Genomic DNA, 21,198 nt, shown 5'->3' on the forward strand with positions numbered 1-21,198 from the left:
AAACTCCAGAGGTCTCAGCACATGATGCTCCGATAGGGCACGGCAAGTCCTGCTCCCAACGGCCCAGCCCAGAGAACCCCTTTGCTGCAATCACCACTGACCCACCAGCTTCGTCCAGAGGAATCACCCAGGATCGGGGGGCGCCTATGGACTGAAATAGTGTCACCCTGTGGTGCCTCTTCTCCCTTGACAGAGCTGCCTAGTCACCCACTGACCCTGCCCAGAACTCCCAGCGGGTGCTGGCCTGGGACAGGCACCCATGGAGCAGCGCTCAGTGACACAGGGAGTAGGGACCCCCTGGCTGGGGCTTGACCCTCTGAGCTCCACCGGCCAGTGCCGTTCTGCTGCCTTTTGGAGTCCAGGTGCCCCCAGTGGGACTGAGGCATCTGCAGCTTCCAAGCTAAAGTGCACGGCCCTGCAGCCTCCGGCCACGATCCAGTAATCGAGAGGCCTGAGCTACCAGGTCTCAAGCCTGCAGTTGGGAACAGATCCCTCCCCAGCCCAGTGGGGATCAGATCCAATTGAAGGATTGTGACCAGGGTTACACAAAATCCTAGATAAGGAGAAGATCAAGAAAATCTGGCTTTTTAATTTTTTTTACAGAGGAGACATATGGGACTGGGGGGTCATGACAGAGGGGAAAGGGTGCAGGGACGGGAACAGATGTGTCCACAAATTAATTAACTTTGTCTGCTGAGAAATTGCCCAAATATTTCCAGGATTTTCGGGGGGAGATTTAATGGACGTAAGAGGGATTTGACAGGCCAGGCAGAGCAGTGGCTCCTGCCTGCGGAGAAATCCTTGTTTCCCCCTCCCGGACAACCTTTTGAAATCTCTGCCAGGGAGATGTCTGATATCTGATCACTCACGCAACAAGCTGCCTGGGCAATAGGAGGGGGAGCCGACCAGCCCTGAGCCAAGAGGAAACAGGGCTAACCGCAGAGTGGCACAGCCTGAAGCCGGAAGGGAATTGCCCGACAAAGAGGCGCTGAGTGACAAGCAGCCAGGAAGCTCAGTGCACAGCGAAGAGAGGGCCCCATTGTGCTCCGTCAAAGGGACACAGGAGAGGGTCGCTGCAGGGAAATCAAATGTGTCTCTGAATAACCATAGAAATCAGAGATGGAAAATGCCTTTTAAATCCTTGAGTCCATCCCCAGGGCCGGGACTGTTCCTACAGTCTACTCTCCAGGGCTTTCTTCTCCGCACCCACCCCCAGAGTGTATTTAGCCCTGTCGGGGAGAGTTCAGAGGAAGGACAAATCCCCAGGACGGTATTTTACTGAATATTTGGTAGCAAGTAGTTCAGGCTCCTGTGTTAGGGGTTGGGGCCCAGTCTTCCACTGTGGTAAATCAGGGCGGCTTCACTGGCCTCCATGGAACTGCTCCAGTTTACCCCAGGAGAGAATGCGACCCATTGGATTTGCTGCCCCAGATCACACCACCCTTCGTGCAAGCTCCCAGCGACCTCGATGGCAGCTGTGAAGTTGGAGGTGGGGGATCCGGCCCCGAGTTTAGCAGCCCAGCATTGGAGCCACATTGCACAGGCTGCTGCAGCTTAATTGTTGGGTAAACTCCAGGGGTCTTCCATCGCCTCTGTCACCGTGCGGGGGGGTTGGATAGGAGGAGCCCTGCAGCAGTAGATATTTTGGCCTTGCCCCATCTCTCCCCTGGCCCATGCAACGCCACAGGGGATGCATCCCATGTCCATTGTCCTCACCTCACACACCCATCTCCTCCACCGCCTTGTGCGGGGGACACATACTGCTCCTCTGCCTGGAGAGAGAGTGTAGCTGCCTGTTTGTACTGGCAGCTACCCAATTTTGCAGGGGTCATTAATGTTGAGCTGCATTTTGTGCGACTCAGACGCTCGCTGGGCTGGAGCTCCTAGCTGGGAAGTGCCATTAATATAGCAGCTCCTGCCATGGGATGAAGCTAACCAGGCAGGGACAGGCTATTCCCAGGGCCTGCACATGAAATCCCTCAAAGCCATTAGTATTTCCAAGGTAAAGAACAAGCAGGGGTGGCGGGATGACCCCCTTTCAGCCCTTTCTCCAGCCCAGAGGAGCAAAGCAGGGCACAAACTCAACTTCTCTCCCTTTGCAGGTCACCTCTGCGGCTCCGTTTATCTTGGCATCATGCACTTCACTCCATGTGAACTGCCGAGTAAATGTTTAGGAGCTAGAACTGCATGTGGTTGCCAAGGGCCCTGTTGCTGCCAAAAAAGTTCATCCCACCTGGGTTCTTTCCTACTCTGAAATACCACGGACTGTGCTTAAAGTCCCGGGGTGCTGCAGAGCTCCCAGCGTTAATGGGCACAACCCACATGGGAGTTAAAGCTTTACATCTCCTGGCTCTGGCTCTTTTAAAAATCCCTTGTGTTCTGTCTCCTCCCCCAGCACAAGTTCTCCCCCCCGGGTACTTCTGTGAACTCCCATACCTAGTATCTGAACACCTTCCAGTCCTGAATGGACTTCTCCTCACCGCTGCGCCTAGGGCAATGCTATCATCCCCATTGCACAGATGGGGCACAGAGAGGCGAAGTAACTAACCCAAGGTCACACGGAATCTGTAGCAGAGTGGGGACTGAACCCAGGTCTCCCAAGTCCCAGATTCATGACCCGACCGTCAGGGCCAGCCTGCTCTCCTAGTTGAAAGGGCAACAGTAACAGGGTGTGAGGATAGGAAGGATGGTTCAGTGGTTAGGGGACTAGACTATGACTTGGAGACCTGGGTTCAACTCTTTGCTCTTCCATGGGCTTCTTGTGAGACCTGGGGCAAGTGTCTCTGGGCCTAGGTTTGCCATCTGTGCAGTGGGGCAAGTAATACTGTCCTGCCTACTAGGGGTGGTAGGAGGGTAAATACATTGAAGATTGTGAGGTGCACAGCTACAGTGGTGACGGAATCACGTAAGTACCATAGACAGACTTAGAGCTTAGTGCCCCATTAGGCACCAAAATAAAGGCCAGATTTTCAAGTGCTCAGCTCCCACTGTGCTACTTAAGGCCAGAGTTTAAGTGGCGCTCAGGACCCGACAGGCTGTAAATCTGGCCCGAGATGTATCTGGGGAGGTGGGGGTCATCACTTTTCCAGCCCCACATTTTTATAGAGGACGTGGTGATAATGAAAATACCAAACACATTTCATACAAATACACTTCTCATGCTACGTATGATTGGTCAGTGGAACTCCCTGCCACAAGATCTCACTGCGGCCAAGAATGGTGAGCAGAATTGTGAAATCCACAGCTGCATTGGAAAGAAAAACAGTGTGTACTGGGTATAAACCCTGCTGCTTCAGGGCAAAGCCAGTCATTAGTGGCCAGAGGTTGGGCAGTGTTTTCTGCTTTGGGTAGGTTATTTCTTAACTGTCCATTATGGGGTTTTTTCCACCTATCCTAAGTGAGTATAAATCTGACCGGTGCAGGTGCACTCAGGTTGCCCAGGTGTAAATGACCACATATGGTGCAATGCAAGGGGATAGTCAGCCCAACAGGGGCCTGGTCTCCCTTTCTAGAGCACCAAATTCCAGCATGGGAGGGAGGCATAAGCTTCTCTTTAAAGTCAGTGGGTGAGGTTCTTGGCCCTGGGCCAGGCTGCTTTGAGCCCCAGCAGTGGGCATTCCTCTGATGAAGGGGGAATCTCCCTGGTGGCATGGAGCCAGGAAAACCAGTTGTAAGCCACATACCCCACTGCCACCAGCACAGGGACATGCCAGGAGGAGAGCAGGGTGCTCCAGCAATCCCCAGCCTTTGCAATGGGCCTTGGGGGCCATTGCAGGCGGCCATGAGTTAAAGCAGCTGGGGGGCCCCCACTGATTGGGAGAGCAAAGAGGTGGCAGAAAGTCGCACGTGCTGTCCCCCCGCTACAAGGGCAGCAGACTGCATGTAGCCGAGGGCGGCTCTGGCTGTGGATTCACACACTCGCAGCAGGAGGAAGACAGAGATTTAGTTTTTTTAAACCATTGGAATGAGCTTGCCATTTTCCTGACATTTCGCAGGCTGTATGCGGCACCCCTGGGACGGAGCCTCCCTGGCCTCCGGTGTCATCACCCACTCCCCGCTGCCTATATATGGTAACAAATCAGGGAGGCATTTGCTGCACGTGGGTTGTGGGCAGTATATTTTTAATGCGTCTTGCAAGGCCTGATCTAGCTACCCAACAAAAGAGATTGGGCCACAGGGCAGCGATTGCTCCCCAAGGGCCTCTCTCTGGAGTGGGGGGTGCCCGATTTCACATGGGTTGTTTCCATCTGTTGGTAACATCTTGAAATGGAATTTGGTTTCCTTTCTGATAGTTTTAAAAATTCCCTTTCTTTCATGCACGTGCACACTGGTTTGTTATTGTAGGGTTGCTCATGAGCCTTGAGGCTGCACCACGCTGCGGTTTGTTATTGTAGGGTTGCTCGTGAAGGCCGAGGCTGCACCACGCTGCCGTTTGTTATTGTAGGGTTGCTCGTGAAGGCCGACGCTGCACCACGCTGCCGTTTGTTATTGTAGGGTTGCTCAGGAACGCTGGGCTACAATCACTGGTTTCCTCTTAATAGAGCTGGAGAGGCACTAATTTACACCAACAAAAAATTTGGCCCAGTAGGTCAGCTTGTGTCCAGTGTAGCCTTTGCACTGAAGCCATTTTTTGGTTACAAAAGCGTAAGTTTTGCTTGGATTTTTTTGCCCACATAGCTCACCCCACTGGCTCTTGTTCCCGACTGGCACAAACGCTCTGAACAGATCCTTGCTCCCAGGCTGGGACTTTTGTACCAAGTTTTAGCCTGGAGCAAAGCTTTCCTGGCTGCGTCTCGTCTTCAGCGGGTTGCCGAGGTTTCCAATTGTGGAAGCTCTGCTGGAGCTGGGGCTCGGAGCGGCAGGATGCCTGCTGCTGGGACAGGAGAGCAGCTTCTCGCTCCAGTCTCCTCAGCATTGTTTGGTTTTGTTTGCTGTGGGAAATTACACAGCTGGCAAACTCCACACAGCTGAGGCAAGCAGTGTGGAATGAGAGATTTCACGCCACCGTGCTCCGGCCTTGGGGAGCAGCCTATCTTTGCAAGAGCTGTGATGCCAACAGCAGGGCAAGCTAGGATCCAACCTGGGTCGTCCCACGGGCTGGAGAAGATCTAGCTGAGTCAGCCTTCCCCACTGCCAGTGCTGAACTGTCCCTCCATCATGGCAAATCGCAAAGGGAGGTAGCCTCTTTTGCAGATGGAGAGTAACCCAAATCCATCTCTGGCTAGGTCCTTAAGGTGGTCTGGTTGGATATTCAGTTTATGTCCATCATTGGCCATCTTATCCCACCACCAAAGCTCTTGGCGACCACATGATCGCTGGCCATGGAGGAACATTCCTTGGTGAACTCGCTTTGAAATTCATTGGGCTCCCACCTTAATAATTCCAACTCTCCTCCATGCCGAGCTCCTAAACCAGATGATCTCCATGGAGCATCAGCATGTCACTTTTCTGGTAGAGCGTCAAGCTGGAGAGAGAATGCCACAGTTCGCTGTGGGGGGCAGGTTTGAGAGAATGGGAGGGAGTGATCCATCAGTAGATCTTACCCACGAGCCGCAGATAACCACTGCCATGAGGGCCACGGTTTTCGGTAGAGCTCGGCATCCGGCAGCCCCCATTGGGAACCATTTAGCTGATCTGAAGAGTGTAATCATTCCTGGGAGAGATGGGAGCTGTGGTGTCCTGGGTTCCTTTGGACATCTGGCCCCACACGATGAAGAACAGACCAGAGAGCCCCTCCAATGATCCTGCCTCCAGCTGACCAGCCTGCCAGCCAGAGCACTCCAAACCTTAGAGCTGTGTAACACCGACAGACCCCAGTCATCAGCGGGCGGGATCGAACCTGGGTCCTCTGGAGCTAAATGCATAAGCCTCTACTGCATGAGCTAAAAGCCACGTGGCCCCAGCTAAGGCTGTAGAGCAGAACCATTCATCTCTACGTGGTCTTGGTGCCACTAGAGGGGACAGAGCACCACCCCCAGGAGGTGTGCGGGTTACAGCTGTAGTAGCCACAGCCACAACTGCTGCCATTCCTAAAACCCCACCCGGACTCCTTTTCTGTTCTCAGCCCAGCCGTCACTCTGGTGTTACCACACAAGGTGGTCCAAGGGGCTCCCCATAGGAGGCAGCTAACGCTACATCTCAGGCGAGTTCCCAGACACGGTGTGTGTGGCTGTAGATTCCAGTAAGAGGGCTGCCACGTGACTGTCTCTTCATAAGAATAACAGCCAACCCCATTTGCCTTGGGTTGAGGAAGGGATGGGGGTGAGGAAGCCGGGGGAGTCGACAACCCTTGCTTGACTCCTAAGCGAAGTGTCTGTGCGGAGGGAGGATTAGCAGTTTGTCTGCCAGGTGACTAAGCACTGGAAACAGTTTATTTAGAATTGGTCCACTCTTGCTGCACCAGCCATTCATCCTGCAGTGTGCGAGAGACGTGCATCTCCCCACCTGCCTCCCGTACATATACGCACACTCAGACAAATACCCCCCACTCGCTCACACACACACACACACACTCTCACTCATGTGCATGCTCCCCCAGAAGGCTCAGAGTTAGGTACAATTAATACAAACGCATGGTGCGGATAGAGACATACAGAGCAAGGGCCAAAGTCTGCAGTTCTGCCACATGCAGGGAAGGGAACGGCGTCACTGAGACCGGAATAATTTGGTCCCAAGAGTTGGTGCTTACATTGCAAGGTGATAGGCACTTTTGACAAACCAGATAAAGACGGGCAGGGCTCGGAAGGACCCGAGAGTGGCATCTAAAGCTTTAGATCTAGCACCTGGCCATGTTGCATGAAAGGAAGTTGGACAACTGACAAGCGCAGGGCCTGATTTTCAAAGCGGCTGAGCAGCCAGAATTCTTACAAAAGTCAGCGAAAGAGATAGACCCTGGAACTCCTCACCCAAAGCCTGAGCTGCTACCATTTGAACTGAGGGATTAGCTTCTGCCTAATTACTAGCAGTAGTAGACTCTTCTCCTACATGTATACCAGCCACTAGAGGGGGACACAACACACGGAGCCAGGATGCCACATTAATACCAATGAACTCCCATTGACTTGTGCAGGAGCTGGGGGTGCTCAGCACCTGGCAGGATTTGGGCCCTGATTCATGCATTTTGATCCCAACATTCATCCCAACATGCTGGACCAGGCATCCCTGTAATTATCGCTCACTGTGAACTGTAGAGGGTTAAACTCAACGGTCTGCTCCCTTCCTCTGTCGACACAGCTGGGAAGGCCTCTCGGGGCTCAGCAGGGTGGGAAGTCCTGTGGAAAAGTTGGTTTAAAGTGGGGGAAGGGGCCGAGGACAGGACGAGCTGAGTGTTGTGGTTGGAAGAGGGGCTTCCAGTCCCTCCCGCTGCTCTCCTCACTGGCACTGTCCTTGGGAAAACAGGGGCCTCTCGGAAGTGCTGTTTGAGCAGGATGAGGATGTGGGATTCACTCACTCTGACTCAGATGTCGCTTCTGGCTAGTGATCGGCCCCACTTCAGATGAATCACAGCAATACATACATAGCGAGCCAGCCCTGCAGCCCAACTCCAACTGCTGCACCGTAGCAGTGCAGGCAGCATATCCAGGAGAAGTGGGCAAGGCTAGAGGGTCCCTGTAGCTGGCAATCCCCTGCTGCTGGGAGAGACCCAGGGGCCATGAGCCCCCTGACTAAATTAGAGCAGCCTTAAGGCTGCTCTGATTTACACTCATGGTCTGAGTCCTCATAGTTTGGCTCCCAGATCTGGGGGCTGCAAAGATGACTGAAAGCCCCTCTGTCCCCCATCCCATCTCTGGTCTTGTGCTCAGTGCAGCTTGGCTAGACTGGATATTGCAGCCTCTTGTTTTGTGACGTGTTGCCTTGTGAGTGGAGTCTGAGCCACAAAGTTTGGACCCAGATCGAAACTGCCGCAAAGCTTGAAGGAAGGGCATTTGGAGCTGGGGGTGGTTGGTCAAAAGTGGACGTATGTAGCGTACAACCGAAGCTGGTTGGAGGATTGGGGCCTCTGATGTTTAGTGATTATAGCAGTTGTTCCGGGGTCTATTCCCAGCTCTTCCACTGACTCATTTAGGGCAAGTCACTGCTCCGCTCTGTGCCTCAGTTTCTCCAGCTGCATAACTGGGAAGATAATATTCACCTGAGTCCCAGGAGGGTTGTGGAAAGTCACTAGTTACTACAGCGACCGGCTCGATAGAGAGAGAAAACCATAAGATAGACAGGTCACTGATAGAAGAATAGTAACAGAGCTCAGAGTAACAGCCGTGTTAGTCTGTATTCGCAAAAAGAAAAGGAGTACTTGTGGCACCTTAGAGACTAACCAATTTATTTGAGCATGAGCTTTCGTGAGCTACAGCTCACTTCATCGGATGCATACCGTGGAAACTGGTATTACCAGCAGGACAGTGGGGTGGGAGGAGGTATTGTTTCATATTCTCTGTGTATATATAAAGTCTGCTGCAGTTTCCACGGTATGCATCCGATGAAGTGAGCTGTAGCTCACGAAAGCTCATGCTCAAATAAATTGGTTAGTCTCTAAGGTGCCACAAGTCCTCCTTTTCTAGTAACAGAGCTGTGTCACAAACCCTGATCTAGCTACTGGTGCCCGCCTTGCCCCAGCTCAACACACAAAGTGCTTGGTGCTAGCTTTGTGCAGGGTTAAACTTCCTGGGTCTGATTTACTGACCCTGTGGTCATGACCTTGCTGGTTGCTTGTCGCAGCAGAACGGATGTAACGCAGGAGAGAGCGGGGTGTTTAGCTGACTCGGCTGCATTGACAGCCTGGAGGAAGCAGCCCTGTGTATTGGGGCAGCTCGGATTTTCTAGCCTGAATCGGCACATGCCAAACACGTCAGTAACGCCGGAACATCTGGTACAGCATGTGTCATATGCCGCCATCTGGCTGTAATACAGGGCTGGCCGAATGGTGGAGGGGGGAATCTTCCCCAGACAGGACCCCCCTCCCCACCACCCTTCCATCCCTAGAGAGCCAGAGCCAGGGTTTTCAAAACACAGCTGGAGGCTCTTCTCTCGCCTTGGGACACAAGGTCTTAATGATGCACAGTCTAAATTTGGGGTGACTCATCTGTAGCGTGGGAGGGCTTGGGGGGAGGGGAAGGTTACACGGTTCGTTTCTATCCCACCCACGGGCTTTTAATCAGAATTCCTCATGTGTCCCTGGGGGTGCTGAGCATTGATCTCTTCCCCCAGTAAACTTAGCCACTGCTGGGGTTCATGCAGCCCAAAACAGGAGGGGCCAAATCCATCCCAGGTGCAGATCCATTGAGTCGGATTGATTTGTCTCAGGGGTTTCCCGAATATGATTATTTTGTCCCCTTCCTCAGTACAGGCCTGATTTTCAGAGGTGCTGAGCACCTGCAGCTCCCATTGATTTCAGGTGTGGTTCTCGGTGCTCAGTACTTCTGCCGATCGGGCTTCCGCCCTGGCACCATCCACCGCTAACACAGGGCAAGAGCCAGCCTGCGAAGCGCTGAGCTCTGCTGACGTCAGTGGGGAGGGGCCTCGAAAAGGCCAGAGACTCTGATCGCACTTACACTGGCTCATTAGGTCTCCATGTCAGGCATCCCTCATGTTCACCTCCCACCCCCAGGCCAGCATCACATCATGTCCGTCCGCCTAGACCGGGCAGGGTTGTTCCCCGCAGTGCATTGGCTGATGCGTCGCCCTGAGGTTTAAGTGACTCAAGCAATGGCTCTTGCACCTGCTACCCAATGACAGGCTGTCCCACAATCTAGCCACTCGCACCCGTAGGACACTTTGCTTGATAGACAGCCTAGGTTTTCCTTCTTGTCGGGTCCTTTTCCCAGCCTCACCCCTGTAGTATCTGAGCATCTTCCAGTCCTGCATTAAGTGACAGGACTAACATCTATTGTGTGTGTGGTTCGTTCTCTCGTTCACGCTTTCCCCAGTGGCACATTAGCCCCTAGGCCAACAGAGCCCATCCCCAGGGGCCTCGGCTAATTGGGGCACCCCTGTGCCCAACCCCGCTCCCCAGCAGGAGTGCTGGGGAGGACGGGGGGAACCACAGGTGGAAGGGGTGGGGAGGGGCCCCCCACTTGCCCTGGCGTAGGGCCCCACAAAACCATAATCGGCCTCTGGTCCCCAGGGGAGGAATCGTGTCTGCAGTGGAGGCTTTTGTTCAGGTAGGGATTTGGAGGGACATTTATATCTACATGCTGCTGTGTGTGTTAGCAAAGGCAGGCTGCAGAAGTGCACCTGGAGCGGGAGGTTTGTGATGGCCCTTTGTCCCGCTGAGTGTTCATTCCACAGCCTCAGACTGCTGCTGCAGAGGGCTCTGTCTCCTGCCCGGATGAGCTTTCTGGTAGAAAGTCCCATTGTTCCTGAGAAGCAGAGCTGTCAAACCACAATGCCCATCCTGGAGCTTCAGCCTCTTCTAGATGTGCTGGGCCCAGGCACCATGAAGACAAGGACTGAGACCTTCAGCTTTGGTATTGGACGGGGAGCCAGTGGAGAGAGCAGAGGCTGGGTCTGATGTGCATGCAGGAGCCAGTGTTGCCGAGGAGACGGGCTGCAGCGTTTGGTACTAGCTGGAGTTTCCCCAGGGGCTGATGGCTACAAGCCCAACTAACTGCATTGCTGTAGTCTACCCGGGGTTGACGAAGGCCTGTATAATCGAAACCAGGTCATCATCCAGCAAGATGGGACGGAGTCTGCTAGCCAACCAGAGATGCTGGAAAGCATTGCTCAGGGATACTGCGAGGCGAGAACTTAGCATTGGCGAGGAATCTGGCAGCACTTCTGAATTACAGCCTGAACAGACCAACGGTGGGTGTGTCCCTTGCTCACTGAAGTGCCTTTGGCCTGCCCTAAATTCTTATAAACAGCTACCATAGGTCCTGTGTAGACTCCCCACACACACTCTACAGGGCAGCAACAGGGACTGAACCTGGAACAGGCAACTCTCACTTGAGCTAAAGTAGTAACTATTAGCTGGTAGCAGTAGTAGGGTCTTATCTTCCTGTGTGAACACCAGCCACTAGCAGAGCAAGACGTAATACAATGAACCAATGGGTTACAACCAGTGGTGAGCGGGAGCCAGTTCGCACCGGTTCGCTAGAACCGATTGTTAAATTTAGAAGCCCTTTTAGAACCGGTTGTTCCGCGAGGGACAACCGCGAGGGACAACCGGTTCTAAAAGGGCTTCTAAATTTAATCGGCCCAAAGTGGCGCCTTAGGTGCCGACTCTATGGGTGCTCCAGCCCTGGAGCACTCAAGGGGAAAATTTGGTGGGTGCTGAGCACCCACCGGCAGCTCCCCGCCCCGCTCCCAGCCCCAGCTCACCTCTGCTCTGCCTCCGCCTCCTCCCCTGAACGTGCCGCCCTGCTCTGCTTCTCCGCCCCCACCCCCCGGGCTTCCCGTGAATCAGCTGTTCACGCGGGAAGCCGGGGCGGGCTGAGAAGCAGGCAGCAGCTTCACACTCAGGCCCAGGGAGGCGGAGGGGAGCTGTGGCGGGGGGAGGGGGGGGGGCGCGAGGAGGGAACCACAACCTCCCTGGGCCTGAGCGCGAAGCTGCTGCCTGCTTCTCAGCCCTCCCAGGCTTCCTGCCGAACAGCTGATTCGCGGGAAGCGGGGGGGGGGGGCAGAGAAGCAGAGCGGGGCGGCGCTTTCAGGGGAGGAGGCGGAGCGAAGGTGAGGGTGCTCTGCACCCACCAAATTTTCCCCGTGGGTGCTCCAGGGCTGGAGCACCCATGGAGTCAGCGCCTAAGGCACCACTTTTGATGTCATCAGTGGGGGGAGCAGCCGCTCCCCCTGCTTCCCCCCAGCTACGTTCCCCCACCCCTAGGAGCCAGAGGGACCTGCCGGATGCTTCCTGGGAGCTGCCCCAGGTAAGCACTGCTGGGTCTCCCCACCTCACCCCCGGCAGGTGCCTCTGACTCTTAGGGGTGGGGTGGGCACCCACTACTGTGGCCCATGAGACCCTCCTGCCCGGTTCTGGGGGCAGTCAGGGGACAGGGGAGAGGGGTGGATGGGGCAGGGGTCCGGGGGGGCATCAAGGAACGTGGGGGATTGGATGGGGCAGGAGTCCCGGGGGGTGGGGGTGGGCAACAACCCCCTCGTGGGGTGAGGAGGGAACCAGTTGTTAAGATTTTGGCAGCTCATCACTGGTTACAACACGTGGTCCTCTTTCAATGCTAGTGTGGGTAACCAAGGTGCAGACACAGATTATTTGCAGCGTGGCTGGTTTTGCTAACAGCGCTGGGGAGCTGTGCTTTAGCCTCTTGCAACCCTGACCACTGTGGCTGGGGAGACGGAAGCAATAACTCAACAGGGCTTTTTTTTCTTCCCCCCACCCAGCGGTGGTTTCAAAATCCAAGCACTGTTGCCATTGAAGCATGTGACACTTGGCAGCTTTCAGCAGGAAAGCGGAGCCTGTGGGAATAGAGTCAGGCGGGCAGAGGGGGTGTTGAAATCCATTTGGAAGGGATGGCTGTTGGGCAAGAGAGTAAGTGGGAGGCTTGTGCTCTGGAATTGGAGCATTGGAGGCTGCTGGAGTAGAAGAGACGTTATGAGAAGCTGTTGGTGATCTTAGTGCTCAGAGCATCTGTCTCCTTTGAGAAGAAATCAGCAAAATCAGCATTGGAGTTGGGTTCTCTTTTTTTTTTTTTTTGCTTCTCTACGATGCATAAAACAGGTCTGGAAGATTTTCAGGGTTTGATTTCTTCCCCCTGGGGCCACAGGCGGTTCACTACATTGTGTCACCAACGCTTATCAGGCCAGACACAATACTATTGTTATGCCTTCTCCTTGGCATCGTTACCTGGCTTTTGTTTAATGAACTTGTTTTACTTTGAATAGCAACCAACCCAGTGCTGTAATTGAAAGAAGAGTGTTTGCCAAACCCTCCATTGTATTAGCAAGTTGCAGTGCGTTGTCTCTTGAAAGGAGCAATAAATGTAATAACTTACGGGCGTGTTGCAGGAGATGGCTGCAGAGAGATGTCTCTGGGAAACTTGAGCGCACCTGCAAGGCAAGGTGAAGACTGGTAGAGTCTCGAGGAGTTTGCCGATGAGGAAGACAGGCTGGCATGGCAGGGAGCTGACACAGTCAAATCTCCAGCAAAGCTCTCTCTTGCTGAGGCAGAGACGGAACACGGTGGCTCAAAGTTCTGGGTGTCCTGAACAGCATGTTACCCCCGCCCCGCCACCATTCCCTTTGCTTGTTAAAATTGGAATTTAATATATCTGCCCTTTGAGACTCTGTGGTGGCCGCAGAACTCATAAAATGACAACATCACAAGAGCCAGGATACAGGAAGCTGAGCAATTTGGAGGGGAAGGGATTTTTAGCCAGATGGCTTAAAACTTGGGGCCAGATCCTCACCTGATGTAAAATTAATAGAACTCTGACTTCAGTGGTGCCATCCGCATTTCCATTCTCTCAGGACAGGTCCCATAGTTTGTTTTGGTTCGTACTTATTTAACTCAAATGCCTAATGAACTCTATGGAGTAAGGAATCCTTTGTTAAAGACTGAAAGCATTTCATTTAAGATGCACATTCTCACTGTAAACATCTTTGAGACATCCAGCACAACCAGACTTGACACAAACCCATTTAAAAAAATCCCTCTCAGGTTGTCTTTAAATGAGCAATTATGAATAGCTTCTTTGAGGTAAGGATGAAGGCTTGTAGACCTTGTCTGGAGAAAAGTGTCAATCTTGGAAGGGGTGGGAAAATAAATTCCGTCCTCATTGTACAGACAGGGAAACTGAGGCACAGAGAGGGGATGTGACTTGCCCAAGCTTCCACAGTGAATCAGTGTCAGAGCCTGGAATAGAACCCGGGAGTCCTGTCTGAATCCCTTGCACTGTCCATGAGTCCTCTTTTGTCCTTCCTGTTGTCCTCAGTGCTACAAGGGCCAACGCCTGGAATGAGCACCATGGTATTTGAGAGGTGTGACGTTCCTTGCTGAAGGACCCTCTGTCCACGTGAGCACTGCCAGGTTTGTTCAAGAGCCAGGGCCACATGTTGCAGAGAATTCCTCCAGCAGTTCACAAGTGTCTCTTGAGTAGCATACGCCGTGCTGTTGTAGCTGTTTTGGTCCCAGGATATTGGAGAGACAAGGTGGGTGAGGGAATACCTTTTATTGGACCAATCTCTGTTGGTGAGAGAGACGAGCTTCTGCCCTTACACAGAGCTATTCTTAAACACAGCAAGAAAGGGAGAGGGGGAAGATACAGCAGGAAGTGACCAATCAAGCTACAGAGAATGGGTCAGGTGCTTAGGTCTAAACTTGTCATGCTTCCCCTGGGCTTCAGCCTCTCATCAGCCCAGGAAATCTGTGAATGTAGTTAAAAAGTACCTAGCCACAGTTACACAGGCTGTGAAGAGAACCACCCTTGGCATTCCACTAGGATCTCCAACCACTTTCTAAACGTGAACTAAGCCGTGTCCACCACTGATCAATATTAATCTCCCTCTTTTATAGATGGGGAAACCGAGGCACAGAGCAGTAAAGTGACTTATACAAGGTCACTGTCCACTGTAATGGGTTTGAACCAGAACAGACCCTGATCTGAGCAGCTTGGACTCACCTCTACCTTTAAGCCTAGATCACCTTTCCTGGCTCTTTATTCACCATCAAGTCCGAGTCCCACTAACCTCCTTTTAAGAGCATGACGTCTCATTTTTGGACCCCTCCCCCACGTGGGAAGTGTCTGCCAGCTCTGTGGTTCCCTTTCATCATCTGCAAACTCTCTCAGATTGCCTCACAGTCGCTGCATTCTCCACCCACCTGCCGAGCCTTTCCTCCAGACGTAGGCCCAGATCCTCAGCTAGTGTAAGTGAAGTTAGTGGAGCTGGACCAACTTACACCCACTGTGGCTCAGACCCTCCCTATTTAAACTGGCTCTATGATCAGCAATAGAGGAGAGGCCAGGGATTTAAAATGCTAGGGACGGATCTTTGACCCTCTTTTGCACCAGTCCAGCAGCACAAAGGAGATTTAAAACAACCCCTGATCCGTGTAGGAATCTGCAGCTGGTGCAGAGATTGCTTTGGTTTCCTGGTGTTGGAGGTGTTACTGGTTGGGCTGGGGTCAGGGAGGGGATATGCTAGGGGTGGGACCAGAGTATGATGTTCTCCATGAATCCTGGCCAGCAAAACACTTACCCACCAGTGAGAGTTAGAGCAGCCATGAGGCTGCTCCAACTTGCACTGAGTGAGGTTTGGCCCCCAGCAGCCACAAGGATCAGGAGAGAGGTGGGAAAGTGGCAGAAAGCCCACCTGTGCTTTTACCCCTCACTCACTGCAATGAGCCAGGGTGCTCGGGCCAGTCTCGAGATCTGGCCCTAAGATTTTTATCAGGGCACTGTCACTTTAAAAGGTTTTGTGCATTGTCAGCACATTGGAGGCTCTTGCAGGAAGCAAGCCCAGAAGGCAGAATGGGAGGGCAGCACAAAATCTGGCAAGAGAGTCCTGCGTGGGCTGGACCTCGGCAGAAAGGCAATATTTGAACAAACTGTCCCTATAATGGGCCCAATTCTGCTCTGCTCTTGCACTGCAGCAAATCAGGAGCCACTCACCGAAATAAACAGAGTTACTCTGGTGTAAAGGCTGCGTGAGGTCAGAGTCAGGCCCAGGGATTTCTGCAGAGCTACTCCTGGTTCACGCTCTCGCCTGGCGTCCGGGAGAGGAGAACTGGGCCCTGTGGTGTACTCTTCACTGAACACAGGGCTGGGGCAAGTTGGGGGAGTGACGTCCTCCACCCGCAGACCAGGGGCAGGACAGATGCCCTGCCACGGGGCCTCCTCCACCCTGCCCTTGGGAGACCACCCCAGAGGGTGGAGGGAGTTCATGGACCATGGCACGCTGCTAGTCCTGAGGCTCCATGCATTTCTGGACAGTGCCCAGATACCACGGTGACGGGTGGTACAATAGATAGAGTAGAGCAGAATGGCCCATCCAGCCCCTGGCCTCTCTACCGAGACTGTTTGCAAAAGCGGTGAAGGGAAGAACAGTGACGGTGGTTTGAGGATGTGGGAACCTGCCCCACTAGGAACCAAAGGGACAGGACAGGTTCTTCCCATAGGCCAGGGGTGGCCAACCTGTGGCTCCGGAGCCCCATGCGGCTCTTCCGAAGTTAATATGCAGTTCCTTGTGTAGGCACCGACCCCGGGGCTGGAGCTACAGGCACCAACTTTCCAATGTGCCAGGGGGGTGCTCACTGCTCCATCCCTGGCTCTGCCACAGGCCCTGCCCCCACTCCACCCCTTCCCGCCCCCTCCCCTGAGCCTGCCATGCCCTCGCTCCTCCCCCTTCCCTCCAGATCCTCCTGCACACCACAGAACAGCTGATCAGGAGGTGCGGGGAGGGAGGGGGAGGCGCTGATTGGTGGCGCTGCCAGTGGGCGGGAGGTGCTGGGAGTGGGGTGGGGGAGCTGATGGGGGGCTGCTGACAATTACTGTGGCTCTTTGGCAATGTACAGTGGTAAATTCTGGCTCCTTCTCAGGCTCAGGTTGGCCACCCCTGCCATAGGCCATCTGACCGGCACCATCAGCTACTTACGCTGAAGTTTTAATCAGGGAGACGGCGCAGGCAAATTCATTGGAAGTAAATGGTTTGAGGCCTAAAGGGTTTATTTGCTGGGTCTGGTTTGTGCAAAGGGGAAGGTGAGGGACAGGGAGCCTAAACAGATGCCCCCTTAGTCTTGTCCTGATCCTTAAGGGCCATCAGCCAAATTAATAGCCGCTGGTTCTGCTTGCATTTGTGAGGTGGATTTTTCTTCCAGTGAAGAAGAGTAGTTTACACTGGGGCAGCCCAGCCAGTGCATGTGTCCATCCAGTACGTGGAGCAAGCGATTACAGCTGCCTGATAAGAGCTGAGCGGATTGCCTGTCTCCTGATCCCCAGACATGACGTAATTCAGAAGAGGCCCTCATTAGAAATTATTCAGGGAACCCTGTGGGAGTCTTGCCTTGCCGCTGCCTTGCATACCAGAAGCCCAAAGGAGTGCAGATATTTTTCTGGCTCTGGGAGCGAGTAGGCACCAAGCTGCTTGGAGAGAGATCTGGAACCTGCCATTCTCCTGTCCTGGTTAGATGGGCTGGGTTGCTGGCCTGATTCAGCGCACACTTTGAAGTGATTGCCGGTGCAATGGCATTTTCCCCACTGATACAGAACTCGGTGGCACCAGCCATTCATCTCAGAGATGGGGAGGTTCCAACCAGGTCAGAAACAAAGTGAGTTTGGGGTCTTCTGTTTAGTTCAGGACAGACGAGACAAACTCCTGCTCTGCTGATCCCACCCTCGCCCTCCCCCTCCCAATTCAAATTATGCCCCGTTTAAGGCTTCAGTTAAAAAAAAGTGAAGGCCAGATCTTCAGTGAGTGTCAACCAGTCTAGTTCCACTGATGTCAAAGCCGCTACACTGATTCACACTAACTCAGGGTCTGGCTCTAAATTTCTAGCCCTTATGGTTGTGAAGGAAACTTTTCCAGAGAAAGCACTGTCTAAGGCAGTGCTTCTTAACCAGGGGTACGTGTACCCTTGGGGGTAGGCAGAGGTCTTCCGGGGGGACATCAGCTCACCTAGAGATTTGCCTTGTTTTCCAACAGGCTACGTAAAAAGGCACTAGCAAAATCAGTACAAAGTAAAATTTCATACAGACGACGATTTGTTTATACTGCTCTGTATACTATACGCTGCAATGTAAGTACAATATTTATATTCCAATTGATTTATTTTATAATTATACAGACGCTCCCCGACTTACGCAATCGTTCCGGAATGCCGTGCATAACTCGAATTTTACATAAGTCGGAAACGTATACCCGACCATTACGCCAAAAAAACGAACTTTTTCCGTAAGCGCGGATTTGCGTAAATCAGATCTTGCGTAACCCAGGGAGTGTCTGTATGGTCAAAATGAGAAAGTCAGCAATTTGTCAGTAATAGTGCAATGTGACACTTCTGTATTTTTATGTCTTATTTTGTAAGCAAGTTGTTTAAGTGAGGTGAAACTTGGGGTATGCAAGACAAATCAGACTCTTGAAAGGGGTACAGTAGTCTGGAAAGGTTGAGAGCCACTGGTCTAAGGGACCATCTACACCCCAATTGAAGGTGTATGTATAGCAGGGGTTTGTTAGGCATAGCCACACTGGCTTTAATCTAGCTAGCGCACATAACAATTAGCAGTGTAGATGCAATTGCACAGACTAAGCCTTGGCCAGCATCCAAGTACCCACCCAGAGTCACTGGTGAGCTTGTTCAAGGTAGCAACGTGTGCTACCCACTCAAGTCTTCTCTGCTAGTGTTACCCGCACTCACTGGATTAAAGCGGAAGCAGCTGTGCCTACCAGCAGTACAACTATTCCTGGCGTAAACGTATCCTTGGCCTGAAAGAAGAGTTTGGCGAGAGGTGTAAACTCCCCTTTCCTCTCAGTAGGGCACGAGGTCCTTTAAAGGCCTCATTTTCAAACAACACAGGCCACTGCCTAGAATTTCCATAGTTTGCATTGTGCTTCTCCATAGGATGTGTACTCCCATCCTGTCCCAGGCCCCACTCCAGTGTCACATGAGAAATGGGCAGTGTAGGGCCATTGATATCCTCCCTACTGTGCTCCTGCTCTGGGGGGATTCTCCCCTGACCCCTTGCAGTACACTTACAGGCCCTAAGCTGCCAGGAGCAGCACCAACCCCAGTAACTATCCGTTCCCATCCTAAACTGTTTAGCACTACTGTGCACTGTTAAAGAGCTGCCATCTTTTATCTCAGAGGTGGCTGCATTTCAGTGGTGGGCAAAGTGATTCCTGGACATAAGCACCACAGGAAGCCCTCTGGGATCCTACAGGAGGAAAGGTCCTGTTGCTAATGATACCGTTATAGCTGCGCACTGGCAGGAAGGAGCCTTCACTTCCAGCCGACGTGTGTGGCTGCAGCATAGTGTCCCTGAGTGGGGCAGGGAGAAGCAGCATTGTGCATGACTCACAGCGCCCCTGTGGTCGATGATGCTGAAGGGCTCGAAAATGAGACATCGGGTCTGATCGCTTCCGGCAGTTCCGTTTTGTCCCGGATCCAGGGTCTGACAGTAGGCGGAAGGTATAAGACCTGTTCAGTCTCTCAGCGAAAGGGGCCTTGAGGATGGAGTGGAGTGAAAAGCAGATGTAGGGAAGGGGAATGGGGTGGCCCCATTAGGAATGCATAGGGCACCCTACAATAATCCGTAGCAGAGAGGACTCTGCTGGGTGTCTCCTCACTTTGCTGCTGTGCTTGGCCGCCCCTTCGGAAGCAGACTCAGCACTGCAGAAAGCGTCTGACCATCTGGGCCAGCCCGTATTGCTCAGCAGTGATACTGCAGCTGGCCTCCCACGCGGCGAGCGAGCCAGCATTTCCCCACTGAACGTGGCCAGCATCCTACAGGGGAGACATTCTTCTAGAATGTGTCTTGGCTGAAATCAGCCCTTCTGTCTTTTTGTTAAGGGCTCATCCCTGCTCCCGCTCAAGTCAAGGGGAGATTTGCGATGGTCTTTGGGGGCAGCAGAATTGGGTTTGAAGTACGAGGAATAGGGACCGGCTTGGCAGGGATCTTTGGGGAGGCGCTATGGGTTTTCGGAGCAGTAGTAATAACAGATCTGCTCTCCTCATCCCAATTACTGCAGCCCTGAGCTGAAATGCCAGAAGAAAAGCTGAGGCTGCTTTGGAACACGTTTAAATCCCTCCCTCTTCTATTCTTTATCTGCTGGTGACACATACCCACACCTTGCTCCCCTCCAGTCCTGCTGCCAGAATAATCTCCTGTTCCTGCCACCTGGACCACGTCATGGTCTGATCCCTCCTCTACCTCCCACATCACCTGCACAGCTCCCTTTCCTGTTTGCATCTCTCTTCTAATCTCTTCTCGCTAGCTTTGCCCAGGCCCACCTCTAGCCCAGTTTCCTTCACCCACTCCGTTGCCTTCTCCTTCCGTGCTTGGAGCACCTTCCTCTCCTCTTTCATAGCCGTGGCTAGGTCTGATCTGAGCCCCCTTCTATCCACCCTCCCCAAAAAGGTCGCAGTGGTGGGTGCAAGCTGGTGATTCAGATTTTGGCTCATGGACGTTGGTGATGGGGAGGCAAAGCAGACATGCGACGGATCATGGCCATGGTCAGTGTGCAAAAGCTGATAAACAGCCCGATGACTGTGGTTCAGAACAGGGGCGGCAGAGCCCTTTGCCCAAGGAGACAAAGGTCTCTGCCCATCTCTCCCGGTATTGGCATCAGTGGAGAAGGAAAATTCCCCCATGTTTCTGTGTATGTCACTCAGGGACCTCTTCTCCCTCCACAGGTTCGTACTGCGGGAATTCAAACCCCACACCTCTGGTGATGAACTCCAGCTCAGTGACCATCCAGTTCAACAGCACCACTCACCGCTCAGGGCGTGGCTTTCTGCTCTCCTACGCGACCAGCCAGCACCCAGGTACGAGGCACCGTCCAGCCACAGCATGGAGTGAAAAGCAGGGGACTGCTGGTCCTGGGGAGCGGGGGAAGGGACAGGACACAAGTTGCACCACACGGATCCAGCCCCCTCTCCATGGGGACAGAAGGCCCCGCAGCCAGGAGTCCATGCTGGCGGATCCTTCCCCCACCAGCACACTACCAAGCCCAGCTCTGTGTGGATGCTCATGGCAAAGCAGGGGTGGGTAGGCCAAGAGGATCCCTCACAATATCTATGCTCTGGTCCTTCTCCCGAGCGGGATAATCAGAGACAAAGGGCTCAGAGGTCCCCAAATGATGCTGTCTTCCTATCCCCAGGGCTTTCATGTTGCTGTTACAACCACATTTGGGCTGACAGCAGGATTTGGACCTGAAACTATTACCCCCCCATTTTTCAGAATTGCCAGCAAATCAAAAATTCCCTTATTCACACAGGTCCCCCTGGACACATACATGCTGACCCTGTGATCGAGCTGTGCAAGTTGTTCCGGGCTCATGCCAATTAACCCTTTATACCACCACCCCGCCCCGCCATCATGAGTTCTGTATCCACTACACACATTACAGAAAAAATATTGCAGGGATGTCACTTAAAGAGCTTTGCAAAATTATGTTGGACTACACATCAATTTCCACCCTCAAAGCCAGGTGTCTTCATTAGCATCCATTAACCAGTGCAGGGTTCAGAGGGAGAGAAAAATTACAATAAACAGACATCTTTTTAAAAAAGGATATGCATTCACTTTTCTAGACACAATA

At 53.0% G+C, this 21,198-nt stretch overlaps 1 protein-coding gene across 3 annotated transcripts in view; it reads left to right on the plus strand.

Moving 5' to 3' along the window:
- LOC125624582 (discoidin, CUB and LCCL domain-containing protein 1) overlaps positions 1 to 21,198 on the plus strand; it is a 64,593-nt gene that overhangs the window by 16,814 nt on the left and 26,581 nt on the right. For all 3 annotated transcript variants that reach the window (XM_048825504.2, XM_048825505.2, XM_048825506.2), the window contains one exon: positions 20,291 to 20,422. In XM_048825504.2, coding sequence (XP_048681461.2) covers positions 20,291 to 20,422 — 132 coding nt within the window. The remainder of the gene's footprint in view (positions 1 to 20,290; positions 20,423 to 21,198) is intronic.

Source organism: Caretta caretta, chromosome 19 (genome assembly GCF_965140235.1).
Source record: "Caretta caretta isolate rCarCar2 chromosome 19, rCarCar1.hap1, whole genome shotgun sequence".
Taxonomy (NCBI): Eukaryota; Metazoa; Chordata; order Testudines; family Cheloniidae; genus Caretta; species Caretta caretta.